Source organism: Mastigoproctus giganteus, chromosome 5 (assembly GCF_048544385.1).
Source record: "Mastigoproctus giganteus isolate SK-2022 chromosome 5, ASM4854438v1, whole genome shotgun sequence".
NCBI lineage: Eukaryota > Metazoa > Arthropoda > Arachnida > Uropygi > Thelyphonidae > Mastigoproctus > Mastigoproctus giganteus.
In genome coordinates, this window is record NC_143579.1 from 16,470,725 (window position 1) to 16,488,768 (window position 18,044).

Below are 18,044 nucleotides of genomic sequence, written 5' to 3' on the forward strand. Positions count from 1 at the left end.
AGAAGAGTTGCGAGTGAATGACGAAACAGATGAATTGCCCAGTGATTTATCCCTATGGTGTGTTGTTATAATATGGCTGTCAACGTACAATGTTTTGAGCCGTTTTGTGGAACTCCTAAATCCTATCATAACATTTACAAAAGAAAAAAATACCCAGAATTAGAAAATGAAACTTGGCTTTCTGACTTAATGTTCTTTACAGACATTATAGAACATTTGCAAACACTTAATTCGGCTTTACAAGGAAAGGAAAAAATTATTGATTTGTCACAAACTGTATTTAGTTTTGAAGCTAAACTTCGGCTTTTTGTGTACGATCTTAAGAACAAAATATTTAATCATTTTCCACGAGTAAAAGGAAATATAATTAATATCAAAGAAGAAAAGCTAGACGAATACAAAGAAAAATTGGAAGAATTGCAAGCAGATTTCAAACATAGGTTTGAAGATTTGAAAAGTTTGAAATCTACGTATTTTGTGAAACCATTTATTTGTGATATTATTGAAGATGCATTTCCAATTTCTGAAATAATACTTGTTGAAAAAGCGGTTGGGGAATTAGAGTTATTAGAGATGAAAGAGGATCAGGCATTGCAAATGCAACACAAATCTACTTCTATAACTGAATTTTGGAAACTCGTGCCAGAATCAAAATATCCACATTTAAAGAAAGCTGCTTGCCGTCTAATTTCAATTTTTGGTATAACATATTGCTGTGAATCTTTGTACTCCACAATGAAGTTCGTGAAGTTGAAACATTGTTCACAGTTGACCAATCATAATCTCACTGAATTGCTGTGAACGGCTTTAACATATTTTACACCAAATTTCAAAGATTTGACCAAAGGTCTTCGTTAAATGTTATACTTTTTATTAATGGATTTTTATTATATTTTATTTTTATTATTAAAATTTTGAAATAATTATTTTGTATTTTCTTTCTCTTAACTATATTTTCTTATATATGTATACTTTACATAGTACTTAAGACTTGTGTAGAATATGTAATCATATTATTAAATAAATTAAATTAAATTTGAATTTGTGTGTTTAATACTATGTATCTATGGTGTGGCTCTTTATAATATATGAAAAACTGGAATGCGGCTCTCATTGACCTCATGCGTGCCCACCCCTGATATAGACTCAAACCTCACTACAGAAGATGGTGCTCTAGATATCAATGACATTATCATCGATATTTTTCAAGAAGTTCCTCATGAGGATGAAGAAATGGAAGGAGGTCATTCTGTCGAAGAACATATTAACGACGAACCACCGATAAAAATAGAAGAAGCGCTCATACAAATCAATCGTTTAAAAATGTTTTTTGCCGCTGAAGAAGATACTGAAGGACTTTCGATGGTTTCTTCACTCCAAACAAATGTTGAAAACAAAATTATCAGCCGGAAGAAGGTGCAGAAGAAAATAAGTGATTACTGTATGTATTTTTCTTAAGATAAAGTCATAATATGCATAGCACAATTGTATGTATATTATTTACAAAAATATTGTGCGAAATCTGTATATAATTTAATTTAATTTTACATTAAACGTTTAACGATTTTTCTTTATCTCTCGTGTATGTAATTGTATATTATTTACAAAAATATTGTTCGAAATCTGTATATATTTTAATTTAATTTTACATTAAACGTTTAACGATTTTTCTTTCTTTCTTTTTTTTTTTTTCTCCCTCAGACTTCTTGTTAGCGGACACTTCTCTCTAACGGACACATTTTCGTTCCCCATGGCTGTCCGTTAAAGAGAAGTTTCACTGTACATATATTATATTCAAATTTTATTGGAAAAAAAACATTAATAGTACATAATATTTTTTATTTATTTAAAAAAATGGTTAACATGTATTTTTATTTTCCCTGTCTCTCTTTTTTTTAAGGGGCCCAATATTTTCTTCTGCGCCCAGGGCCTCAACCGACCTTACTCCACTACTGGTGTTATGGGCAGACTAAAGAAAGTGTACCAAGCTTTCTAAAATGTGTTTACTAATCACTTTATTATTTGCTTGTAGTAGTAGTGGCATATGATGCAAGAAAGCAAGTGTATGAGCTTATGCAGAATCAGCCAAAAAAAAAAAAAAAAATCACACCATTCCCTCCAAATGCCTGTCCAGTTCCTCCTTAAATTTATTCAACCTATCAACTTCCACAACGACAGATGGAAGTTTGTTCCAGCAATTAACCACTCGCTGGCTAAAGGCAAATTTCTGCTCATCTATTCTACATCTGTCCTTTCTTAATTTGAATTTATGCCCCCTTAAGTTCGTAATCTGAACAAGTGGAAGGATCCCATCAGAATTCAGCATGCTCAACCCATTCAAGGCCTTATACACCTCAATCAGATCACCGCGCAGGTGCCTAGTCTCCAGCCACTGCAATTTGCAGAACTTAAGCCTCTCTTGGTAAGAGGATCCCTTCATTCTCCTCACCAATCTTGTTGCCCTTCTCTGTACATGCTCAAGTAAATCTACATCCTTCCTAAAATGAGGCATAATTCCTTGTGCATAATTGCATGCAATTGTGCACAAGGAAATAAGAGTTGGGGCTATTTTTGTCTAAATTTTCCCAAATTTAGATACAAACAGGAGCTTATTACTTATTTGGAGTACAAAGAAGACTGACTTTTTACCATCACAGTCATCTAATAGAATTGCAAGTTACATTGCTTACCAATTTTATATTTTCTTATTTTACCTGAGGCTATTACAGGAAAATATATCCTAGAACTTTCCCCATATTTCTTTGTGCATGAGCCTTTCATGCACAAAGCAAAGCAAGCCTTTGTGTAGAATTACATGCAAGCCTTGTGGAGACTTATTCTAGGGATCTGCTTTAAAGTGCTTGTCCAGTGTGGCATGTGTATATCTCTTAAGGAGATATACACATGCCGCATTATATATAAAATGGATATTGCTTATTGTGATGTGATCACTTTGGAACTCTGCTTAGACACAATAGGAGGAAGTATATAATGAGAGCCACGTCAATCAGTTTGGGTCTGGGGAGAGTGTTCAAGGCCCATGGCTTAATGTCCTTGTGGTAGAATTTCTCTACATGGTCTGTGCTTATTAACAGGAGAGACTGCTTCTATAGGGATGGGATACACTTAAATAGAAATTGTGCAAGAATATTTGCTGATGCTATTTGAGGCATTGTTAGGTTGGATGACTGTTAGCTTGGAAAGGGATACACAACTTAATAGATTAACAGTAGCCACAGGCAGAGATGAAAGTGATTCTTGCACTGCTTCTATTGGAATGAGCAGCAGCCTGGAAAGTAAGGTGCTGAGGATTTCAAGGATTGGTGGGGGTCATCATGGACCAAGTAAATACATGGGTTTGTTAGGGTAACTAAAAGTAAGAACAGGTGCATATATCTATACTTGCATGTACACCAATATTACAAACTGCCTTAGATTTTATGTGCTTCTTAACTAAGAGCATAACCCCTCTCCTCCTCCTCCTATCCTGTCTGTTTTTTCTATATACATTGTACTTCCTATATTCAAATTTTGCATCCCTTATATATAAGTAACACCATGTTTCTGATATCCCAACGTCTGTATTTGATGTCTTCACCTATACTTCAAATTGTAATATTTTTTAATGCAGAGCAGAAATGTGTATATAAAAAGCTGAAAGCGGACAGAAAGAAAACATCAAAATCAAGGAGTATAAAGTACTTTACATTGATTGTCTAAGAGAAATTCCTGTGGGGAAACACCTTAAAGAAGCAGTGATATCCTTTTTCTTCAGGAAATCTGAACTGTGTGTTACTGCTGATACTGATTTTTCCTGCATTTTAAAACTGAAATAGATTGTTTTATCTGATATGAATGACCTGAGTTCTATTTGGTTATATTTAACATGGAAACACAAACCTATTTGTTGAGAAGAACAGCGAGAGTGGACAAAACAAATATTATATCATACTTTAAATTTCCATATACCCCACAGACATGGTCTAACGTGACCCATTTTGCATCAACTGTATTATAAAACATTTTTTTCACAATAAATTACCTCTTTTTATGACTTGTAGTTCCCTTCAAAACATTTTCTTACAGATATATAATCCAGTCAAATGAGTTGCAAATTGCCCCTGAATTGATATGTGAAATGGAAGAATTTGAATATATGCTTTCTCCATGTTTGTAGAGGAACTGTTTATTCACAGATCAGAAAAAAATAAATCAAAACTAGATAAATCAAGGCAAGACCAATGAAGCACACACATATGCTTTTTCAGCTTTAGTTTTCTTTGGCCAGAAGTTTGTCTACAAAGTATTCTTGATCTGGTTTTCATGGAATAAATTTCCTTCAAAGCTCCTTGCCTTCAGAAAATGCAGCTAACTTATGGATTTATTTTAGTGCAAACGTTATCTATAAACATAATTATATAGGCCATAACTTTAGTATTTGTTAAGTCTGTACTGAGACTTTAACAGAATTGCGTATTAGAAAAACAAACTTGGCTGGAATTTATTGGCATTAGAAGCATACGATGCAAGAACGCCAGCTTATGCAGCATCAGCCAAAAAAAAAAAAAAAAAAAAAAAAAAACTCTCCCATTTCACCCCTCCATTCATTCCAAATACCCGTTCAGCTCAGCCTTAAATTTATTTAGGCTATCAACTTCCACAACAAAAGATGGGACGCCTCCGTAGCCAGGTGAGCAGGAGCAGCAGTGTGTAGAACACGCTTCTTGATTAGACTGGGGTTCGAGCCCGTGGCCACCAAATACGGAGGATGCGGAAAGGTCAGGGAATGACCACCGCATATCCCCGGAGCAATATGGCCTTAGTTGCTAATGCTCCTAAAAACCAAATAACAAAAAAACAAAAGATGGAAGTCTGTTCCACCAATCAACTACCCTGCTGGCTAAAGGCAAATTTCATCACATTTATTCTACAACTGTCTTTATTCGATTTGAAACTGTGCCTCCTCGGGTTCTTAATCTGAGCAATAGGAAGAATCCCATCAGCATTCAGCTTGCTTAACCCATTTGAGGCCTTATACACCTCAATCAGATCACTTCGTAGGTGCCTACTCTCCAGGTGCTGCAATTTACAGAATTTAAGCCTTTATTGGTAAGAGCATCCCTTTGTTTCCCTCACTAGTGTTGTTGCCCTTCTTTGTACTCGTTCTAGCAACTCTACATCCTTCCTAAAATGAGGCCTCCAGACCTGTACACAGTACTCTAGGTGTGGCCTGATCATTGGCTTGTATAACAGGATAATTACCTCCCTGTCCCTGCTAGCAAAATTCTTATATATCATTGACAAGACTCCATAACCTACCCTGGCAGCCCATCTGCACTGCTCAGCAAACTTCATATTCGACTACACAATTACCCCTGGGTATTTTTCACTTTCCGCTTCCCTGAGCATAGTACCACACAGTTGGTAAGTTTCTCTTCGGTTGTTGCTACCCATATGCATTACTTTGCATTTGTCAATGTTAAACTTCAGTTGCCACTTCTCAGCCCATTTGCCCAACTTATCTAGATCCTGTTGGAGTAGCATACTGTCTTTACTGTCATAAAGACAGTATGCTAACCTTTGTATCAACTGCAAACTTGGACATTAAACCTGATATACCTTACCTTCATCAATATCATTGATAAATATACAAAACAACAATGGGCCCAACACCGAACCCTGGGGAACTCCACTAATGGCATTTGTCCATGAAGAGCAGTGTCCACTGATTACCACTCTGTCTTCTCCCACTCAACCTTTATCTATTGTAGCAACTTACCCTTAATGCCATATCTCTCCAATTTGTACAGCAGTCTTCCATGTCAACAGTATCAAAAGCTTTCCTGAAATCCAAGTATATGGTATCAAAATTATTTTTGGCATTCTGTTCATTTTTTGGCCATATCATAGTATCCAATCAAATTGGTCAGACAAGACCTCCCTTTAACAAACCCATGCTGTGTCTTAACTATTACTGCAGTCTTCTCTAGATGATCCTGCAATGCTTCTTTAACGAGTGATTCCATTATTTTCCCCGGAACAAGTTAAACTAACAGGTCTATAGTTACTTGTGTCAACTTTTGACCCCCTTTGTGAATTGGTGATACATTTGCACACCTCCAGTCTATGGGAACCTCCCCTGAGTCCAAGGAAGCTCTCATAATTATGGCTAAAGGTTTGCTTACTTCCTTTGCTGCCTCCTTTAATATAACTGGATAGATCCCATCCACCTCAGGTGTCTTTTTTATGTTTAACTTCAACAATTTCTCCTTTACTTTGCTCTCAGTTATTACAAAATCATTTATCTCCCTGTTAGAGTTTGATAAACTTCTGGCACTCCCCTCATTGAATAACTCCTCATGTGTGAATGTAGATGCAAAATACTCATTCAGTTTATCACCTACCTGAGCATGATCATCAGTAGTCAATCCATCTATGTTAAGTGGTCCAATCTGATTCATCCTTTTCCTTCTAGAGTTTACATAAGTAAAGAACTCTTTGCTGTTTTTTTTTGCATCCTTTGCCAAGGATTTCTTGTAATCTGCCTTTGCCTGCCTAACCTCCTTTGTGACTTGATTACAGACTAGTTTATATCTGCCATAGGCTTCTGTGTCACCTGATACTTTATATGCATCCCATACATTTTTCTTCTCTGCCATGAGCTTCATTAGTTCATCTGACATCCATTTAGGCCTGAACCTTGAACAGTATTTCTTAGTTGGAATGAAAAGCCTAGTAGCCTCCAAGATTAAGTCCGTGAAGGTTTCCCATTTAGAATTCAACATTGGTAACATCATCAGTTGATCCCACTGTACAGAATTTAAAAACTGTCAGAGACCCCAGTAGTCACCTTTATGACAGCAATAGCCCTTCCCTTCCCTTCCCTTCCCTTCACTTTAGCTTTGATAGTAGTTACATCTTTAAGTAATTCCCACATCAAATGAACTAATGAGACTCGTAACAGAGAAGAAAAATGCATGGGATGCATATAAATTATCAAGCGACTCAGAAGCCTATGGCAGATATAAGTTAGTCTGTAATCAGGTAACAAAGGAGGTTTGGCAGGCGAAGGCAGATTACGAGAAATCCTTGGCAAAAGATGCTAAGAAAAACAGCAAGGATTTCTTTACTTATATAAACTCTAAAAGGAAGGGCATGAATCTGATTGGTCCACTTGACATCGCTGGTTCGACTGTTGATGATCCTGCTCAGATAGCAAACAAACTGAATGAGTATTTTGCATCAACATTCACACATGAGGAGTTATTAAGGTTTGAAAATGGCAGAAGGTTATCAAATTGTAGCAGGGTGCCTAAAGATCTTGAGAGCAAAGTGGAAGAGAAATTGTTGAAGTTAAACGTAAGAAAAGCACCTGGGGTGGATGGGATCTATCCAGTTATATTAAAGGAGGCGGCAAAGCAACTAAGCAAACCCTTAGCCATAATTATGAGAGCATCCTTGGACTCAGGGGAGGTTCCCACGGACTGGAGATGTGCAAATGTATCCCCAATTCACAAAGGGGGATCGAAGGGTGACACGAGTAATTACAGACCAGTTAGTTTAACTTCTGTTCCGGGTAAAATAATGGAGTCGCTGGTTAAAGATGCATTGCAGGATCATCTAGACAGGACTGCAGCAATAATTCAGACACAGCATGGGTTTGTTAAGGGACAGTCTTGTCTGACAAATTTGATAGGATATTATGATGTGGTTACAAAGGAACTGGATGCAAAAAATAATTTTGATATCATATATTTGGATTTCAGGAAAGCTTTTGACACTGTTGCGCATGGAAGACTATTGTACAAATTGGAGCAGAATGGTATTAAGGGTAAGTTGCTACAACGGATAAAAGGATGGTTAAGTGGGAGAAGACAGAGGGTGGTAATCAATGGGTGCTGCTCTTCTTGGACTAATGTTGTTAGTGGAGTCCCACAGGGTTCGGTGTTAGGTCCACTGTTGTTTTGTATATTTATCAATGATATTGATGAAGGTATATCAGGCTTAATGTCGAAGTTTGCAGATGATACAAAGGTTGGAAGGGTTGTTAATGACAGTAATGGCAGTATGCTACTGCAACAGGATCTAGATAATTTGGGCAGATGGGCTAAGAAGTGGCAACTGAAGTTTAACCTTGACAAATGCAAAGTACTGCATATGGGTAGAAGTAACCCCAGAGAAACCTACCAACTGTGTGGTACTACACTTAAGATGGTAGAAAATGAAAAAGACCTGGGAGTAATTGTGCAGTCAGATATGAAGTTCTCTGAGCAATGTAGACAGGCTGCCAGGGCAGGTCATGGGGTTTTGTCAATGATATATAGGAATTTTGCTAGCAGGGAAAAGGAGGTGATTATCCCTATGTATAAGGCAATGGTCAGGCCACGCCTTGAGTACTGCGTACAGGTCTGGAGGCCTCATTTTAGGAATTATGTAGATTTACTTGAGCGTGTACAGAGAAGGGCAACAAGATTGGTGAGGGGAATGAAGGGATCCTCTTACCAAGAGAGGCTTAAGTTCTGCAAATTGCAGTGGCTGGAGACTAGGCACCTGCGCTGTGATCTGATTGAGGTATATAAGGCCTTGAATGGGTTGAGCACGCTGAATTCTGATGGGATCCTTCCACTTGTTTAGATTACGAACCTAAGGGGGCATAAATTCAAATTAAGAAAAGACAGATGTAGAATAGATGTGCGGAAATTTGCCTTTAGCCAGTGGGTGGTTAATTGCTGGAACAAACTTCCATCTGTCGTTGTGGAAGTTGATAGGTTGAATAAATTTAAGGAGGAACTGGACAGGCATTTGGAGGGAATGGTGCGATTTTTTTTTTTTTTTTTTTGGCCGATGCTGCATAAGCTCATATATTTGCTTTCTTGCATCACATGCCACTACTACTACATCAGTATGTTGTGATCACTGTCACCCAGTGGTTCCTTTCTATGCAAATTCTTAATACATGAATAATCACTGCTGATAATCAGATCAAGAGTATGGTTGCCTCTCGAACATGTTGCTGTAGAAAACAGTCATCCAATAAATCCACAAAAGTCTTGCTAGTGTGCGAGTGACCAACTCACAAGTTCCAGTTGATATCTGGAAAGTTAAAATCCCCATTATAAGACATTCTGATTTATTGGCTCACTCTATTTCTCTGCACAATTGCTCATTATACTCATCAGATTCAGTAGGCCTATAACACACACCTACTCTCATTTTTCCTTTCCCAGTTTTTATGTCACACCAAACAGACTCAACATTGCATTGTCCACCAACATCAATTGGATGCACTTCCTTAGATTTTGTGTGTTTCTTAATTAACAGCATAACTCCTCCTCCCTTCCTGTCTTTTCTGTACACATTGTACTTCCCAAATTCCAATTCTGTACTGCTTATGTCTGTGTGACACCACGTCTCAGATATCCCAACAAACAATATCTGCCTTTGATGTCTTGACTAGCACTTCAAGCTCATCAAATTTATTAACTATACTCCTAGCATTGGTATACATGCACCTGTTTCTACTCTTAGATACCCTAACACAGCCCATGTATTTATTTGTTCCACTATGACTCCCAGCAGTCCTGGAAATCTCCATTGCCTTGCTTTCCAGGCTGCCGCCACTCATTCTAATAGAAGCAGTGCAAGAATCACTTTTACATCTGCCTGCGGCAGATGTTAACATCACTGTTTGCACTACTGTTAACCTTTTAGTCTGTGTATCCCCCCCTAAGCTAGCAGTTTTCCGACCCACCTAACACTGCCTCAATATCATCAGCAAATATTCTTGCACCCTTTCTATTTAAGTGTACCCCATGCCATGCCTGTATGATCAGTCTCTCCTGTCAACAAGCACAGACCAGCCTGAAAAAATTCTACCCCTTGAGTCTTGCACAATCTCTCCAGGGCCGAATTGATTGATAAGGCTCTCGTCATATACTGCCTCCTATCGTGTCTGGGCAGAGTTGAATTATGAAAGTTTAAAGTTAATTTTCTTTGAAAATTGTATGCATTTCTAGATTCAATTTGTATCTTGGGGACACTTTTCTCTTTGCAGTGACAGAGACACTTTAAGCCTTTGAAGCTTGGGCTTCTTCATATTAGAGATGATACCATTATCCATGAATTAGCCTAAGCTCATGTGTTTAATTAGAAGTTTTTCTTCTGTTACCTTTTGGCTACTCACTTAGACTTGATATATTGTATAGAGGGTTACATAAGTTTGGTGATAGAGGCCACTCATTGTGTGATGAGAGATGAGCATGTTTAAAAACAGCTGCTGCAATGCCCTTGAGTTTTAAATGGCAAGGTTGCCTTTTAGGTGATGCTATTTATATTAAAACACTATTAGTAGCCGAGTGGGCAGGAGCGGGAGTGCAGTAGCACACGCTCTTCGAGTAGACCGGGGTTCAAGCCCCTGACTGCTGAATACGGTCGATCTGCCAACCCGCACTGGACCAGCGTGGCAGATTATGGTCCATTTCCCTCAGCATGAATTGTTGAGGAGGCTTCCACCCTGCAGTGGGTTGATAATGGCTGCACTTTACTTTACTATTAGCAGTTTAGTTTGACTTGTGGGCAATGGTATCAGGTTAAACTGTTAGGTTAAAAATCTTTATGATTCTTTAAGTTCAAACTTTGAAGGCTGAAAGTTGGTCTCTTGTTACTAGTGGGATAAGTGTCTCCAATAACAAGACGCCGACCGGGCTAGCCAGGTGGGTAAAGTGCCTGCCTGGCAACCCAAAAGGTCGCGGGTTCGATTCCCGCCTCGGGCTTGGATCAAAGTACTGCAAAAACCTTGGGAGGTGCACTATGGCCACAGAAGCCGATGCGCCAACAACTACCAAAAAAAAAAAAAAAAAAAAAAAATAACAAGACAACACAGAAATGCATATGATTTTCAAATTATTTCAATATGTATTGAAATATTATTAACAACTTCTTTAATAGAATAATGTGAACATTCATTAAATGTATATGTACAACTTTTGAAGTAATTTCAGTAAAGGTTTTTAAACATGTTTTCTTTATTGCAGAGTGATAAGGTAGGTTCTTTGCTTCAAGAGCAAGAGAAAGCTGGAAGATTAGTGGCTGCAATTTGTGCAGGTTATTATTTACTATATGACTATCATTATTAATCTTAGTTTTGCCCTTAATCCGACAGCAGTGGCAGGTCACTTGGTAGGTGGCTATTGAAAATAATGATCCTGCATTATTTAAAAATCTGAAATTTTTTCTACCTTCCTAATTGTAAACATACTTTACTGCGATCATCTTTCAAATGATTTTTAAAGTTTTTTCAGAGTAATTGAATGTGGCCGACTGGTGATCTGCCATGAAGTTTCAAATTGCATGTTTGTTTATAATTTCAGGTTACTAGTTTTTACTCTCCTACTAGCTCAATAAACATTGTTGTTTTTGTTGTTTGTCTCAATAAACAGAGTTGTTTTTGAAAGATTTGTTCTCACATGGTAAAGAGGAGAACACAAAATCAGTATTCTCTCAAGATGGTTGCTACTCTGCAGGAAGTAACATATCTAAGTTAAAATTCTGTGCTATGCAGCACACCAAATTTGAAATAATTTTTTTTCAAAATTTTAAAATGGAAGTGAATAATAGTTACTAATAGTAGTGAATAATAATAAAAAATAATTGTGAATAACTGTGTGTGTGTGAATTTTAATGTTTTGAAAGTATTTGTACAATATGTGCCTGCATACGTTTAAAATTTTGAGAGCTTAATGGTCTTTTAAACTGGAAAATGGAAGCATCTAATAGATTCATGTTTATATTTCATGCATAAAACTTTTTTTTTTTTTTTTTAATATAAAAGAAAGTTGGTCACTTGTCATGTGGCTCACCATTGTGTGTTTACTACAGTTAGAGGTGCCACCTCTAACTGTAGGTTAAATGACTGTAGGTTAAATGTAAATATTAGAGGTGGTAGATGACTTTCATCAACCGGTGAAATACCACCACTTTGCTTATTGGAGGCTTGAAGTGGTATGTTTAGTCTCTAGAGCAAAGTTTCCGGCATCCCCCTCCCCATTTCTCCTTCAACCCATGCACGGTACTAAGTACTATAGGTTTTGATACCTTTCGTGTTTGGGGTTTTCATAAAAAAAAAAAAAAAATATCAGTCAGGTTAAATGACTGATATTCTTTCTGGGTTAGATCCATCAATTATGATTTAATTTACACAATGAAATCATTCCTGAAAATTTTTACAAGAATAGAATCTATGCTGGTCATGTTGCTTGACACTGTTTTTATGAATTTTGTTCATATTTCTGTAATTTAGATATGCATTGTGGTGTGTGCATACCTTGATACAGACCTGTTGAACAAAATTGTGACCAAAATTGTGTCCCTGCTTATCTTTTGTTGAGTACATATTTAATGGCTAGAATAATATTTCCAGCACATGCTTTTATGCTTATGAATAGTAAGTTTGCATTAATGCAGTAATTGAGTAACAGTGAAACAGTAGATAGAAGTTTATTCCAGCAATCATTCTCTGGCTTTGTGCAAATTTCTGCACACCTTTTTTGCAACCATCTTTTTTCTTTCTTTTTTTTTTCCAATTTAAATTTATGCTCTCTTTATGTGTGTCGTGTTTTTGGACAATTTTAATTACAAATTGTTAAGGTGGTGTTGTGTCTCCCCTGAAAGTGTACCACTGCACTGCAAAGAGTCTCCTCCATTAAAAGCATTGACAGAAAAGTGTTGAGTAAGACTTTCCAACATATATAAGCTGCCATGACATTTTAGGATAAACATCCTAATGTTAAGTGCTGCCCGCAGTTGTTGAAGGACATTCGACCTTGCCACTTGTTACAGAGTAACCTTCAAGTAAAAGAGCTCATCTTTCTGTCCTCTTTAGACAGTTTCAATTAGTATTCTAAATTTTGAAGGTCTCTGTTCACCTTCCTTTCCTCAGTAATTTTAAGCATTATTAAAATGCATGAAAGAAGACATGGTATGGGAAAATCAGTGATCATTTTTGAATTTTATTTGTATAGTACAGTTAGGGGACCATACTTTACAGTGCATTAATTTGATGCGATTTCAGTGCAGTTTTATTTGCCATGATTTCAGTGTATTTGGGCTGGCTGTAGTTAAGTAGTTATTATGCATGGCAACAATTAAGGAGGTTGTGAGTTCAAGTCTGCCACAAAAAAACACACAGCCCATTATGACTGTGGCACTGAAAATCTGGCTGCCATTAATAATTCATTATGTATGGAGTCATAATAATTTCGTAAACTCTTCTAGCCTCAGCCATCTAGAAAATAAACAAATTTATATTTTGTACGGATGATTTCTGTTTTCTAAAGTTTTATTATTTGTAATAACCACAGATACAAAAATTGGTTTATATATAAGGTTTCTGTGTTTGGATTGACAGATATACTAATTAGTTTAATAGTTTCACCTGAGTTTCATAGGTGAAAATAATCCAGGTAATTGGCATACCCAACCTTATAACAATATTTTTGACCTCTGGATAAACGGGTTTTATCTTTGTATTTATATTTTGATATAAATGGGCTTTATTCGTTATGCAGTGCATAATGGAAGACTAAAATGTATCAAATAATTAAGATTACTGCATTTTTTAAAGTTTCACAAAAGGAAGGGTCTCTATTCAATTTATTTGTGCTGATATGACATTTTAATATGGTGCATGATAAGAGAAATGTCATTTCGAATCATAGCAATTATGATGTATCTTTGCAAAGTGCCGAGGTGAAGACAAATAATTGAATGCTTTATAATAAAAGGGTCGCAGAACACAATTTTAAATACCCAATACACTAGGCTGTCGAAATAATGGCACCCCAAATAATGGAACATTCGAGCTAAAAGCACATTGAGATTCAATGTTTACATACAGCGTAGATATCTTGCAGTGCCAAAAAAGGAAAACTGCAATTCGTGTGATTACTGTATTTGTTTTATTTCGCCATTTTGAGAGAATTCTGTACTGATATCACAGATCATGCCACTGTTTTACATTTATTTTAAATTAAAAATAAAAACCCCACACTATAGCTCCTAAAGTTAATAAACCTCAAACAGAGAAGAAAAGAAGAATAACATTAAAGCTTACTGACAAACTTGATATAATCCAAACTATTACATTTAGGTCACCTGGAAAGTTAATTCAAATACCCTTGTGTATTGTGTCTGTAAATTGTGTGTTCTCTGGTCAATTTGCCTGTTTTGCTGGACGAAAAACCACGGTTTCTGGGAGGAAAAAACCTTGCTATCTATGCCTGAGACCGACTAACTCAGCTACATCGTGAAAAAAACCCATAAAAGTTCCTTTCTTCGTCGATGGGATTCAAAAAGAATAATTTCGATATCATATATTTGGATCTTAGAAAGGCTTTTGATACTGCTGCACAAATTGGAACAGTCTTCCATGTGCAACAGTATCAAAAGCCTTTCTAAGATACAAATATATAATATCAAAGTTATTCCCTGCATCCAATTCTTTTGTGACTACATCATAGTATCCAGTCAAATTGGTCAGGCAAGACCTTCCCTTAACAAAACCATGCTGTGTCTTAGCTATAACTGAATTCTTGTCAAGATGATCCTGCAGTGCTTCTTTAACCAGTGCTTCCATTAATTTTCCTGGAACAGAAGTTAAACTCACAGGTCTATAATTACTTGTGTCAGCCTTTGATCCTCCTTTGTGAATTGGGGTTACATTTGCACATCTCCAGTCTGTGGGTACCTCCCCTGAGTCCAAGGAAGCTCTCATAATTATGGCTAACGGAATGCTTACTTCCTTTGCTGCCTCCTTTAATATAACTGGATAGATCCCATCCACCCCAGGTGCCTTTCTTGTATTTATCTTCAACAATTTCTCCTCCACTTTACTCTCAATTATTACAAGATCATCTAGCTCACTGCCAGTGTTTACTTCGTCTATGGCATTCCCCTTCCTGAATAACTTCTCATGTGTGAATGTAGATGCAAAATATTGATTTAGTTTGTTAGCTACCTGAGCAGGATCATGAACAGTTGAACCATCAATATCAAGTGGACCAATCTGATTCATTCCCTTCCTTCTAGAGTTTACATAAGTAAAGAACTCCGTGCTGTTTTTCTTTGCATCCCTTGCCAAAGATTTCTCGTAATCTGCCTTCGCCTGCCTAACCTCCTTTGTAACTTGGTTACAGATCAACTTATATCTATCATAGGCTTCTGTGTCACATGTTAATTTATATGTATCCCATGCATTTTTCTTCTCTGCCATATGTCTCATGAGTTCATCTGACATCCATTTAGGCCTGAACCTTGAACAATATTTCTTAGTTGGTATGTAAAGCCTAGTAGCTTCCAAGATAAGCTCTTTGAATGCTTCCCATTTTGAGTTTGCTGTTGGTAACTTCATCAGTTGGTCCCACTGTATAGAATTTAAATACTGTCTCAGACCATCGTAGTCGCCTTTACGAAAGCAGTAACCCTTCCCTTTACCCCTGATAGTAGTTACCTCCATGAGTAAATCCAACTTCAGCACACTGTGATCACTGCCACCTAGTTGTTCCTGTATCTGCAGATTCTTAATGCATGAAGAATCATTACCGATAATCAAATCAAGAGTATTTCTCCCTCTAGTTGCCTCCCGAACATGCTGATTTAGAAAACAATCATCCAATAAATCCACAAAAGCCTTGCTAGTGTGTGAGTGACCAACCCACAAATTCCAGTCAATATCTGGGAAATTAAAATCTCCCATTATAAGACTCTCTGATTTACTGGCCCATTCTATTTCCCTGTACAGTATCTTATTATACTCATCAGAGTCATTAGGCCTATAGCACACTCCTACTCTCAATTTTGATCTCCCAATGCGCTTATGTCACACCAAACTGACTCGACACTGCACTGTCCAGCGATGTCAACTGGCTTCACTTCCTTGAATTTTATGTGTTTCTTCTAATTCTTTTAGTTAACCCCTCCTCCCTTTCTATCCTGTCTATCCTTTCTGTAGACATTGTACTCCCCAAATTCCAGCTCTGCATTACTTATATCTGTGTGACACCACGTCTCTGATATCCCAACAATATCTGCCTTTGATGCTTTGAGCAATACCTCAAATTCATCAAATTTATTTACCAAACTCCTAGCATTGGTGTACTTGCAAGTATACATGCACCTGTTCTTTTTCTTAGCTACCCTAACACAACCCATGTATTTACTTGTACCCCAATGACTCCCAGCAGTCTCTGAAATATCCTGCATGTTATTTTCCAGGCTGCTGCTAATTCCAATAGAAGCAGTGCAAGAATCACTTTCACCTCTGCCAGTGGCTACTGTTAATCTATTAGTCTTTGTATCCCCCCAATCTAGCAGTTTTCCGACCCACCTAACACTGCCTCGATAGCATCAGCAAACATTCTTGCACCCTTTCTATTTAAGTGTATCCCATCCCTGTAGAAGCAGTCTCTCCTGTTAACAAGCACAGATTATGTAGCTAAAAAAGAAAAAAAAATTAATTTGTTTGAACATAAAGCAAATAACTTTTTTACAGTTTATTGTGAATTATGATTGTCGTTTTATTAATTACATTCCTAATTCATCCACACCATTGTATGGCCTATGTGAATTTATTATTAATTTGGAACAGATTAATAATAAATTCACTGCCAAAGAAAACAGTTTTTTTGTATGCAAAAAATTTTAGATTAACATTTCACAAAGTTAACAGGCATGATAGAAATACTGATAATATTTCTGTCATACAATGGTAGAAATACTAACAGGTGGTTAAAACTATTCCACAAAAACATTCTAATTATATACACACTCGGTGAACACTGAATTTTGACCACCTAATTAATACTTGAGGTATTCCAAATGCGATGCCTGCGGCAGATTTTGGGCATCTCACTTCATGACCGCATCACTAATGATACCATCCGCACCAGATGCCAACAGCAACCAACCATTGCCGACCAAATCCAGAAGCGAAGGCTTAGATGGTTTGGCCACGTATGTAGAATGGGCACAAACAGAATACCATCCACACTCCTTTGGAGACAACGACCCACCCAATGGAGCATCCAATGGACCGCGCCTAGGAAAATGTGGGCCAAGCAAGTGGAAAATGACTTGAAGAGCCGACGTCTCGACTTTAACCAGGCCAGGACTGACGCCATGTATAATAAAGTATGGAAGAACATCACAGAGCAAGTCCGAAACCCTGCGGCACCTACAGCAGCATACTGGTTGCGTGGCCAGCCGCCTCCCCCAGCTGCCAGCTAAGGACCAAGAAGAAGAAGAAGAAGAATTAATACCACATTGGGCCACCATTTGCACAGATAACAGTTGCTATTCGCCTAGGCATTGACTCCACTAATTGTCTGAAAATATGTGTTTGGATCTGCAGCCATTCCAAAACTGCCTGCAAAGCATTCCATAGTGCTAGAATAGATGATGGTTGTGTGTCCATACACCTCACTTTCCATTCCAAAACATCCCACAGGTGTTCAATTGGATTGAAGTCAGACAGATTTGGAGGCCAGTCAAGTTGGATGATATCTTTACTGTGTTCCTTGAACCACTTAGGCACAGTGTAGGCCCGATGACACAGCACATTATCGTTTTGGAAGATACAGAGGAATTGTACTTTTTAATGTACCAGGTAGTCTGTGCAAGTATCTTTGAGAAGAGGGTTAGAAATATTGTTGAAAGTAGCCTTGAGGAACAACAGTTTGATTTTAGATGAAACATGGAATGTCAGCATGAGATATTCACACAGAGGTAAACTTCAGAAAAATTAGGGAAATTAATAAGAACCTGTATGTAGGATTTTTTGATTTAAGTTTGTTTTTTTTTCCATAGATTGTTTAATAAAAGAATGTATGCTACTGTCAAAGCTTATGTTGAAGATGTAAAAATTGGATCATTATTATATACAGATCATATTGTGCTGTTATACAATAGCCTGCAAGATTTAAACAATCTCTGAATAAAATAGATAAAGGTTGTAGTAAAGTTAGTTAGTTGTGAAAATCTTGAGAGACAAG

The 18,044-nt window shown here is 37.1% G+C and overlaps 1 protein-coding gene across 1 annotated transcript in view; it reads left to right on the plus strand.

Moving 5' to 3' along the window:
* LOC150085203 (Parkinson disease protein 7 homolog) overlaps positions 1–18,044 on the plus strand; it is a 56,014-nt gene that overhangs the window by 18,667 nt on the left and 19,303 nt on the right. The window contains exon 4 of the mRNA XM_090373092.1: positions 11,034–11,103. Coding sequence (XP_090229218.1) covers positions 11,034–11,103 — 70 coding nt within the window. The remainder of the gene's footprint in view (positions 1–11,033; positions 11,104–18,044) is intronic.